The sequence below is a fragment of the Vigna radiata genome, chromosome 7 (assembly GCF_000741045.1).
Source record: "Vigna radiata var. radiata cultivar VC1973A chromosome 7, Vradiata_ver6, whole genome shotgun sequence".
In the NCBI taxonomy this organism is placed as follows: Eukaryota; Viridiplantae; Streptophyta; class Magnoliopsida; order Fabales; family Fabaceae; genus Vigna; species Vigna radiata.
In genome coordinates, this window is record NC_028357.1 from 20942929 (window position 1) to 20954391 (window position 11463).

The 11463-nt window shown below is 35.8% G+C and overlaps 1 protein-coding gene across 2 annotated transcripts; it reads left to right on the plus strand.

Moving 5' to 3' along the window:
* The first annotated feature begins 350 nt into the window (after positions 1-350).
* LOC106768352 (auxin response factor 6) lies at positions 351-9683 on the plus strand. 2 transcript variants are annotated; one of them, XM_014653459.2, is made up of 14 exons: positions 351-1470; positions 1878-1990; positions 2452-2550; positions 2660-2716; positions 2805-2960; positions 3047-3131; positions 3322-3412; positions 5855-6019; positions 6103-6225; positions 7018-7093; positions 7231-7378; positions 7503-8707; positions 8843-9033; positions 9254-9683. In XM_014653459.2, exons 1-14 carry the CDS (start codon positions 1428-1430, stop codon positions 9450-9452), a joined length of 2751 nt encoding a protein of 916 aa, XP_014508945.1. In that variant the 5' UTR covers positions 351-1427; the 3' UTR covers positions 9453-9683. The 2 variants fall into 2 exon arrangements, with proteins under 2 accessions (XP_014508945.1, XP_014508946.1); XM_014653460.2 differs by having other exon boundaries at positions 7506-8707.
* The last annotated feature ends 1780 nt before the right edge of the window (positions 9684-11463 follow it).

The window sequence follows — 11463 nt, forward strand, 5'->3', positions numbered from 1 at the left end:
CATTAAGCGTTTTAATTAGGTTTCTGAAATGGTAAAAAGTCTTAAAATTTACATGGTTAACTTTTATAATTATTAAATTGAATTATACTTATTTGTCCTTCAAAGTTATTAATTGTAGAAATTATTAACAGTCATTTTCAAATGAAAAAGGGAAAATAATGGCACGAGGGCAGCTGTAGAAAAAAACACTAAAGGTAATCCTGATGGTATTTTCACATTAAATTTTTTTTCTTCTTCCATCATAGACACCAAAAATATGTGATATCACATTCACATGTGTTTATAAATACTTGACTAGATATAAATAAATGATGAATATATATATATATATTATATAAAGCAAAATGCCATCAACTGTGAAACGTTCCCCTCTCTCTTTTTCTCTCCCTAGAAAAGATAAATCATCTGACACAGCAACACACTCTCTTTCTCCTCCTTAAAAAACACCCAAAAACAATGGCGCTTCTGTCTTCTTTCTTTCAAGCATAGAAAGAGAAAAATAACAGTAGTAGCACGACCACAGTCGCCAGCTCCCAAACTGCTACCCATTTTCCATTAACTTGGAAAACTGCTACCCATTTTCCATTAACTTGGAAAAACAAAATCCGACCCTTTTTTTTTTTTTTATCTTTCTTTTTTTAATCTCTAAAAGGAGGTGTGTTACACACTGTTTTCTTGTCCCCTCCGCGGAAAAGGAGCAAGTACCTAAGCTTGTGGTAGTTTTCAGTTGCAAGTTTGTTTCAGTTTTCTATCTGCTGTAGAGTGCATGCTTGTGTTGATTCAGAGTTCATTTTGCTCTTTTTTTTTTCGGGTTTTCCTGAGATCCGGTACCCTTTGGGATTTATAGCTCCTTTTGCTGAGATCTGTTTGCTTTTGGAGTTTCTTTGCTTGTTTGGTTGCTGGGTAGTGATTGGTTTTTCGTCTTGTTGCCAAATTTGTTGGTGATATAAAAAGAAAAGAAAAAAAGGTACTGGTGAGTTACTTGTTGGTGCTTCAAGCTCTGTAGGATGAAGTTTTCCGTTGAAGATTGGAACTTGGGGTGGTGGGGGTTGAGGAGGATTGCAAGCGAATGAAGGGTAGGAATAGAATAAATGCTTTTTGTAGTGAGACTGGTATTGGATGAGAATTGAAAAGGTGAAGATTTCTGAGTTTATTAGCATGTCTATTTGATGGTTGAAGGAATTTTGTATCTTGGGTGGTCGAGTTTTGTTTAGATTCAACTTTCTTTTGGTTGTCTGAAGGAGTAAAGGTAAAAGAAGAATGGTATTGTGGGGTAAGAAAGAAGAGAAAACAGGGATTGTTGTTTGGTTTGGGGTGAAGGTTGTGGGAATTTTGTTGCTACTAAATTGGTTTACTTAATAGTTTGCTTAAGATCATTGGTTTTTGGGACTGGGTCTAAGGTTTGAGATTGCTGAAACTTTACTGAAATGAAACTTTCATCAGCAGGTTTTAGTCCTCCACCCCAAGAAGGTACGTGTAGTTCTCTTGTTTTTGTTTCATTTCCTCTCTCTTTGTATTCTCCATTTCTATTTTTAAGAACTTGTTATTTCTTCCTCATTCCATGGAATTTGTGCTCAATAAGAACAGTTTTATGTCTAACATGGTGGTGGGACTCCCTTTTATTTATTTATTTTTTTTGAGGAGGGGATTTGGAAATTTTACCCCTTTTGGATACAGTTTATATTCTTTCTGATGTAGCTAAGAGATCATAGAAGGAATTCGGTTTAATTTGCTGAGCAACTTCCACTTTTCGTTTGATATTTTGAGATCTTGGCTCTGCAACAACGTGCCAAAATCCGTTTTGTCCTTTCAGACATTTAGGCGGCAGTTATGAACTTTAACTACCATATTCATGACATTGGGATGGGTTTTTGCAGGAGAAAAGCGAGTTCTAGATTCAGAACTTTGGCATGCATGTGCTGGTCCACTTGTTTCTTTACCAGCTGTTGGAAGCCGTGTAGTATATTTTCCACAAGGTCACAGTGAACAGGTGAGTTGGATTATAGCATCCACAGAGAAATCCTTATGGGTGTTGTCTAGATTTGATGTTACTATGGTATGTTAAAATTAATAAAACGAATCGTCTGCCCGTGGACATGAAGATGATGTTTTGGTTGCTCGTCTTCTAAATTGTGACTCAAATTGGTTCTTTAGTATATATGACCATGTGGGCTGCTAATCTAAGGGCTGGGTTACTTCTATACTTTCATAACAAAAACTGGCTTTAGTCTTTCACTATAGTGACTCTTTTGTATGCTAATCTTAACTCACTCTCGAGCATAATTCTTTAGTCTTAAACTGTTGCAGTTTAATGAATCAGCTCTTAGAAATTAGGAATATAATATCTCCAACTACCCTGAGACTATCAGCACTTGAACGTTTTACATTTTATAACATCTGTCTTTTTCTGCATAAGCTACATAAATAACCAGTATCATCATTTCTGCTTAGGTTGCTGTGTCTACCAACAGGGAGGTGGATGGCCATATACCAAATTATCCAAGTTTACCGCCTCAGCTTATTTGTCAACTTCATAACGTGACTATGCATGTAAGGATTATTTATTTATTTGTTCTTTTTACCATAATAATATTGTTTATCTTGGTGATTCCTGCACTCTATTTTCTTTTAACTATTTGTTCATTTCTTTTGTATTCAGGCAGATAATGAGACTGATGAAGTATATGCTCAGATGACTTTGCAACCTATGAGTCCTGTATGATTCTCTTTCTTAACTGATAACTTCTTGTGTGGGTTTTATGTTTATATTCTAATACAATCTTTTTACAATGGGGTGTTTTCAGCAAGAGCAGAAAGAGGCATACCTTCCAGCGGAGTTAGGCACTCCAAGTAAACAGCCAACAAACTACTTTTGCAAAATTCTGACTGCCAGTGACACCAGCACTCATGGTGGATTTTCTGTTCCTCGTAGGGCAGCTGAAAAAGTTTTTCCTCCTTTGGTAAACTATTATAGCTTTATGCTCTAAAACTTTTAACTTGTTCATAAAATCTCTGAATTTCTTAACTTTGTAATTTTGACCCACAGGACTTTTCACAACAGCCTCCCGCTCAAGAGTTAATTGCAAGGGATTTGCATGGTAATGAATGGAAATTCAGACATATCTTCCGAGGTGGGTTGTAAAATCTTATATGTCTCTTGTCTTTTTCATTGCAAATGTAGGAGTTGATTTTTTCTTTAAATAATTAATATATTTTTACTTCAGTATGTTTCTTATTCTGTTGTATTTTTCTTGCCTGTTGCTAAATTTAAGTTCTCTTTCCATTTGTAGTGTTTGAATTTGGTGTGTTTTCTTTCTGCAGGTCAGCCTAAAAGGCATCTACTCACCACTGGATGGAGTGTCTTTGTGAGTGCTAAAAGGCTTGTTGCTGGTGATTCAGTTCTGTTTATCTGGTAAGTATTTTTATTGCCCCTCTCTTTCCAAGGTTCTTTATCATGTGTTAAAATTGGCCTTTGACAGTAATGTTTAGTTGGCTCATTTGCCTCCCTGAACCAAGCCATATAATTCTTATGTCATCTGGCGATTAAAAAGAATATAGGATTTTTTTTTATTGTGTTATTGAAATGATATAAATAGGGGAGCACTCTCTCCTGCAAGGGTTTCCTCCTCACAAGGAGCTAATGCTCAACCTACAAAATTAACATCCCTTTCCCTTGTCTCCTTCCCCTATTTATATCTGACTAACACCTGAACTAACTGACTCATTAGTATTATAATTCAATTAATTTGGCTTCTTCTTATATCCTAACAACACACTCCTCCTAAGTGAGCTTAATCCGATGGCTCATTGTCATCAACATGATCTTCATTTGCCCTTCCTGAAAGCATTGATAATCTCCTGCCGTAGGAGGGGAACCCACTGGCAACTGCAAGCAAATTCGAGGCTTGGGTGGTGGTGGGGATTTTGTATAACAGCCTCTGAACCTTCCTTCTGCTTTGGCTCCATTAATTAGCAAGTTGTTATCTACAGATGCAGTGAAGTTTCATGCTAAAGGCTTGACTAGTAAGTTGAAATTCCAATATTCCAATGCCATTGTTGTTCTGACCAACCCACCTTCATTATCAAATCTTGGTGCAACAACTATTACTTATTCATATTATGGAAATCTGAATTTGGGAAAAAAATTATTCTTGGTTGCAACTCCACCTTCAACTTCCTTATTAGTTGACTCACAATTAGGATATTAAGAAACTTATCTGTACAGCACATAATCTTGGTCCAACAACTATTATTCATTCATATTATGGAAATCTGAATTTGGGAAAAAATGATGCTTGGTTCCAACTCCACCTTCAACTTCCTTATTGGTTGACTTACAATTAGTATATCAAAAAAATATCTATACAGGCCATGATTTCCACTCTCTTTATTGATACACTCACTTCTTCCTCCATCATAATCTTTATTTCTCTTGTTAATATCACTTCATTTTTTGTTTCTTGTGCACTACAAAGGGTGTGGTTCTTGATTACTGAACCTTTTTTACTTCTGCTTTCTGCTTTCTACCACCGCACTTAAAAATGCTACTCTTTGAATCAGTTTCCCGTTCTATATACTTCCAACAAAGATGGGTAGTTCCACCTTTCTTGTCCAAGAACTTGCTTCTGCTTCAAAGCATTTTGATCCACTTCCCTCAATGCTATTTTGTCTTGTTCAGTCAAATGTGGATCGCCCTCTTCACTCAAAGCAATGGTTTGGGCTCTAAATTGTTGGTTCTATCTTTCAAGAACAGTGGTGAAGTCTCCATTTCTTTTGCTGCAAGATTCCATCTCAGTTTGCACTTCTTGCTTCATGGCAGTCAATCTTTCAAAGATGTGGCTACAATAGCTATCTTTGAATCTTTTTTTTAAGCTGTGGAAATTGATTCCCAATCTGAATCTGTTATTTTGATACCAATTATAGAACCAAAGCATTGTCACATCATACATGTTCACGAATGCACTGCATCTTATCAAATGAATGAATATCTTGCACTTCAAAGAATTTTTCAGCTCATGCAATCCAACCAATTGGATTTGGCCCCAAAAACACTGGCAGCTTTCTTATGACCCAAATTTGTGCTTCCTCCATGTTTGGTGATGGCTCTCCCTTAAAGACTCATCAGGTCAGACCAGTTTGTCAGGAACCCAGAGTTGAAAAAATAAAGGAAGATTTATTGAATAGAATGAAAAGAACAAGAAATAGGTGAGCACTCTATCCTTGAATGGCTTCCCCTTCACAAAGCTAATCCCAATCTGCAAAATTGACATCCTTTTCTCTCCCCTCCTTCCCCTACTTATATCTAACCAACACCTCAAATAACTAAATAATCTTCTAACTATCTTAACTAATTTCTGTTCTTCGTATATCCTAACTCTTAAGATTTTAAAACAGAGAAATATATTTCTAAAGGGCTTATTGGATCCTTCTCATGTTCTACTATTTATATTGATAAAGAGTTGATACAATAGAAAGATGGAAGGTCAAGGAACTGTCCTAGACCGCTAGGTACAATAATTAGAGATAACCCAACACATTACTCCCTACTTTAGTGCTTTTGACTACACTAACATAAGTAGACTCAGTAATTATTCTAACACTAACAATAATATGTTTCATGTCTTATAATATTTTGATCAGTTTCTATTTTGAGCCAGGGGTCCTTAATTGAGTTTCTGTTGAAGTATGGTCCTGATTATTGTGATGGTTCAGGCTTTATAGGAGTTGTTGCTTCTTATTTCTTCTAGCTACTTGCTTTTTAATCCAGACTTGAACGATACTATGCCAAGCATAGTTACTTTTTTTTATTAATTATCTGATAATTGGTCTAATTGAAGTGTATTTTCTTCAACAGGAATGAAAAGAATCAATTGCTTCTTGGCATTCGGCGCGCTAATCGTCCTCAACCTGTGATGCCTTCATCAGTCTTGTCTAGTGATAGTATGCACTTAGGGCTTCTTGCTGCTGCAGCTCATGCAGCTGCGACTAGCAGCCGTTTCACCATCTTTTATAACCCACGGTACAACTGCCCTACATTTGTAGACTTTCATGTGATGATATATTTACTTAAATTGACAATTTTTTTTTTCCTTTTTAATTCAGAGCTAGCCCATCAGAATTTGTTATACCTTTAGCAAAGTATGTTAAAGCTGTATATCATACTCGTGTGTCTGTCGGTATGCGCTTCAGGATGCTGTTTGAAACAGAGGAATCCAGTATCCGTCGGTATGTTTTTGTAACTTATTGAAAATGATAGATGAACTGCTTTGCTTTGTTATTTTCTATATTCTGGTAATGTAGACTAACTAGTATGCAATATGATTTAAAAAAAATCATACATGGTTTAAATTTGAAAATTTCAAGAAGCATAAGCTGCAACCTGTATTGGTAGAAATATTCTTGGCTTGTTATGAATGATGACTATGCTTTTCTCTTTTGAGGTGCTTTTAGTTGCTCATACTTTTGTACACATAATTTGGGAGCTGAATATTCTACGAGGCTAGGAGCTACAGAAAACACTAATCTGGTGACTATGGATCTACGTCATAAATATTGGATTAATGATTTTCATTGGTTATTCGAATAAAGAACTTGATATGGAGCTTTATTCTAACTGTTTCTATGTACATAAGATTTTCTCTAAAATAAGTTGTAATTCATATCTTGTTTCCAATGACATGAAATATAGGTGAATGGCATTATAAAGTTTGATTCTTTATTGATACTTAAATCAAATGCAGCGCATACATATATAATTCAAGTATTAAGAGATGATGTAAATTAATTGCTTTGACATCACTTTTCCTTTTTTTTTTTCAATGGTGTATAATTTGTTATAATGAGATGAAGTGGAAACATGAACACGAATGGATGATTATTTTGACCCTCAAAAATGCTGTATTATGTATAAAATTGTTAAAATAATTCTCATTGACATTAATAAGGTCAATCAGTTTGTAGAGTTGGTGTTCATACGTGTTTGTACTAATTTGTTTATTTATCTATATGTTCACGCAGATACATGGGCACAATAACTGGCATTAGTGACCTGGACTCTGTTCGGTGGCCAAATTCTCATTGGCGCTCAGTCAAGGTTTGTCTAGAATTTATCAGATATCTCATTTATGTGATATAGTTATATAAAGATCGATAATATCTTGCTTAGAAAACAGTTTGCGTCTCATTAGGGGTTGAGGAAGGATTTTAAAATGGTTTTTTCTTGAGATGCAGGTTGGCTGGGATGAATCCACAGCAGGAGAGAGGCAACCCCGGGTTTCTTTATGGGAAATTGAGCCATTAACAACATTTCCAATGTATCCATCTCCATTCCCCCTTAGGCTCAAGAGACCATGGCCTCCAGGAATGCCTTCATTCCATGGTATGCTTGCCAAATATTAGTGACTGTGATGACCTTATTTATTTTCAACTTAAAACGCAGTTTTACGTTTCTAAGTCAATTTCATTTATGTATCAACGGATTAACTCTCCCCTATGGATTGTAGCAGGCTTGAAAGATGACGATTTTGGTTTAAATTCTTCACTAATGTGGCTTCGAGACACAGACAGAGGTATTCCATCTCTTAATTTTCCGGGGATTGGTGTTAGTCCTTGGATGCAGCCAAGGCTTGATCCCTCAATGGTGAATTATCAAACAGACGTATACCAAGCTATGGCTGCCGCCGCACTTCAGGATATGTGGAGTTCAGATCCTTCCAAACAACATCCTACTTCCTTACTCCAATTTCAGCAACCACAGAACTTCCTGAATAGGACTTCTCCCTCAGTGCAGACTCAGATCTTGCAGCAATCTCAATCTCAGCAATCGTTTCCAAATAGTCAAGAAATACCACATCCATCTCAATCTCAGGCTCAGACTCTAACACATTTTCAGCAGCATTTGCAGCATCAGCATTCATTCAATAATCAGAATCAGCATCATCTTCTACAACAGCAACAACAACAACAACAACAGCAACAATCACAACAACCACAGCAGCAACAACTGCAGCAGCAACAAGTGGTTGATCATCAGCAGATTTCAAGTGCTGTCTCTACAATGTCTCAGTTTGTTTCAGCACCTCAATCCCAATCCCCACCCATGCAAGCTATCTCTTCACTGGGACATCAGCAGAGTTTTTCTGATTCAAACGGGAACCCTGTAACTAATGCTATTGTTTCTCCCCTGCATAGTATTTTGGGTTCATTTCCCCATGATGAAACATCTCACCTTCTCAATCTTCCTAGAACCTCATGGGTTCCTGTTCAATCTTCAACTGCATGGCCACCCTCCAAACGTGTTGCAGTGGATCCTCTCCTTCCTTCTGGGGCATCTCAATGTGTTCTGCCTCAACTGGAACAGTTAGGGCAACCACAGAGTACCATGGCTCAAAATGCAATTACATTGCCACCCTTTCCTAGTAGGGAGTGTGCTATAGAAGGAAGCAGTGATCCGCAAAATCATCTTTTGTTTGGAGTAAATATAGAGCCCTCATCACTGCTAATGCATAATGGGTTGTCAAGCCTCAAGGGAGTTAGCAGCAACTGTGGCCCACCAACTTTACCTTTCCAATCATCTAATTACCTGAATACCACAAGCACTGATTCTTCAATGAATCCTGGAATGACACACAATATTGGTGAATCGGGCTTCCTGCAAACCCCAGAAAATGGAGGGCAAGGAAACCCACCGATCAAAACCTTTGTAAAGGTGAGATTTTCCCATGGGTGTATTTTCTTCACAATTAAATGTTTTATATTTTTATCTTGCTATGTTTTTGTGGTTCACAATAAAAGTGGCCTATTAATAGTTTTGATTTTTATGTTCATATATATTTTGTGACAGGTTTACAAGTCGGGGTCCTTTGGAAGATCATTGGATATTACAAAATTCACCAGCTACCATGAGCTACGCGGTGAGCTTGCTCGCATGTTTGGCCTTGAAGGTGAGTTGGAGGACCCTGTGAGATCAGGCTGGCAGCTTGTATTCGTTGACCAAGAGAATGATGTTCTTCTCCTCGGTGATGGCCCATGGCCGTAAGTATTCTTGGTTTCTTTTCTTTCTAAATGAAATCCCATGGCACTTTAGAATATCTGCATAGACAATTCTCATTGTTTGCCATGTGTTTTTATCCTTAGTGGTGATAGCTTGTATATTCTGGATTTCATTTCTCTTTAGTTTTTGTCAAAGCAAATGACCTATTGACCAGGTTCTCTTCCCACACCTTTAATTTCGTAAATGTTTTTGGTGGAACAGGGAATTTGTAAATAGTGTAGGGTGCATCAAGATACTTTCCCCTCAGGAAGTGCAGCAAATGGGAAACAATGGCCTTGAACTTCTTAACTCAGTCCCAATCCAGAGGCTCTCTAATGGCGTGTGTGATGACTATGCAGGCCATGAGGACCCAAGAAGTATTAGCACTGGGATAACAACTGTGGGTTCTTTAAACTACTGATATGACAGTCAATACCATGAATCTCTTTTCTCACTTGTATTATTACTCCTTCTCCACCCTTTGTCAATGGTGGGAAGTACTTCCTAGTTGTAGTTTATAGGCTACCTGTTAGCCTTTTGTTTTTGTTTTCATGCTTCTTAGGACCATTTATAAGCTAAACATGTAACTATATGGCATCTTGTCAATGTGCTATCTACAATATATTGATTACTTGATCGTTTAGAAGCTCAACGCATAAAGAGTGAATGTAGCTCTCTTTCCCTATCTGAGGATAATTAGTTGTTACTTTCTTTTACCTTTGACTTTGATCATTGGAGGCATGTGTATATGACCAAGAGTTTTTACTTGATAGGTGAAGGTAAATACTAGACTTCACTGCAAAACCTTATCAATTATGTAGATTCAGTGGAGGATAATAGAGGAAATAGGAGTGTTGGACTTATCGAACATTTTGACATCTAAACATCTTGGGAACTGTTGATGTGACACTTAAAACATGAAGAGGACACCAAAACCATGTGATGTGTCTCTCTTAACATAAAAGGACTGGGAACAGATCACTTTGTGCTTCCATTAATGTGAAAGTGGCCTGTTTTGTATTCTTCTTGGTTTTGGCCATGCACCCTTTTCACTTTACTTGTGATGGATATGATTCATGAATGGCAAAACTGAAACCTGTGTATTTGTCCATTTCAAACTCGATTATTCCTCCACGTACTAAGTATTTGGAATCTGGAATCTGAAACCTAAAAGCATCCAAGTTTTGTGCCACCACTAAGGTATCCTTTCTTTGAGAGCTTGACAAATTGTTTTCTTAATGATGGTAGTTGGTTCATTGCTACTTTCAAATCACTTACCTAACTGAGGGACACCAACAGTGCTAATTGCTCCAGCTAAAGATAAATCAATAAATCTTCACTTATAAAGTATAGTTTTGGTTAAAGATATTATATGTACACATCCTACACAGCTATATCCTAACTTATCCTAACTGATGGGAGGAGGCAAAGGAGAAAGTCTATGCATACAAATTGACTCCATTTTCAGAAAGTTGTAAGCATATTAGTAATATTATTCATAATAACTATTAAATGGTGTGGTAGGTTATCAACAAATTTACAGTTTTTCTAATAATTTCAGTGACTTGCCGTGTACAAATTTATGCATTGCCATTTTCAACATGCCAGGTGTATTAACTAGAAATACAAAATTTACCTTAAATTTTTTTAAAGCTGTTCATACAACTTATTACCATTTGAAGGGTAAATGTTGCCTTAAGACTATTTTTACAATTGGGCAGACAACTTCTCAAATTTGTATTGTTTTTAATAAAATTTTCAGTAATACTTTTGAATTTGTTACCTAAAATTATCTATAAAATGTTTATTTAGCAGTTCTTGATGATTTAAATTTGTTGCATAGACATGACATTTGCAAATGAAAATAATATTCTCCTTAATATTATAGATAACTTAATGCATTTATGTGAATTGTTGAAATAAGGTTAGAATCTTATATTAAAAATATATAATCCAAAATACCCCATCTATCCTAAGTAAAGGTAATTTATTTTTTTATAATAACAATAATCATAACTAATTTTAAATATATTTTCAAATTTATTTGATTACTTTTATATTTTCACTCTTATATAATATAAACACTTTTTATGATTTCTCTTATGAGATGTTAAATTTTTTTAATTCGTTTAGACTTCATGAAGGATAACATTATACTAACTGAAAGTTGTTAGCAAAATGATAAAGATAAAGTTTTGATGATGTCCAATTCAAGTCAAGAGATATCAAGATTCAAGAAGATCCTTTGAATACTTGCATTGTTATAAAAAACTTTTGTAATAATTGTAGTTTAATGTTTAGGACTTATGTTTTAAGCGGTTTTTATTCCATGTACTTTCATACTGTGTAATTGATGTTCAGAGTCAAAATCGCACAGTTTTAATCGATTAAACCTAATATTAATTGATTAAACAGAGTAAGAGCTGAAAACT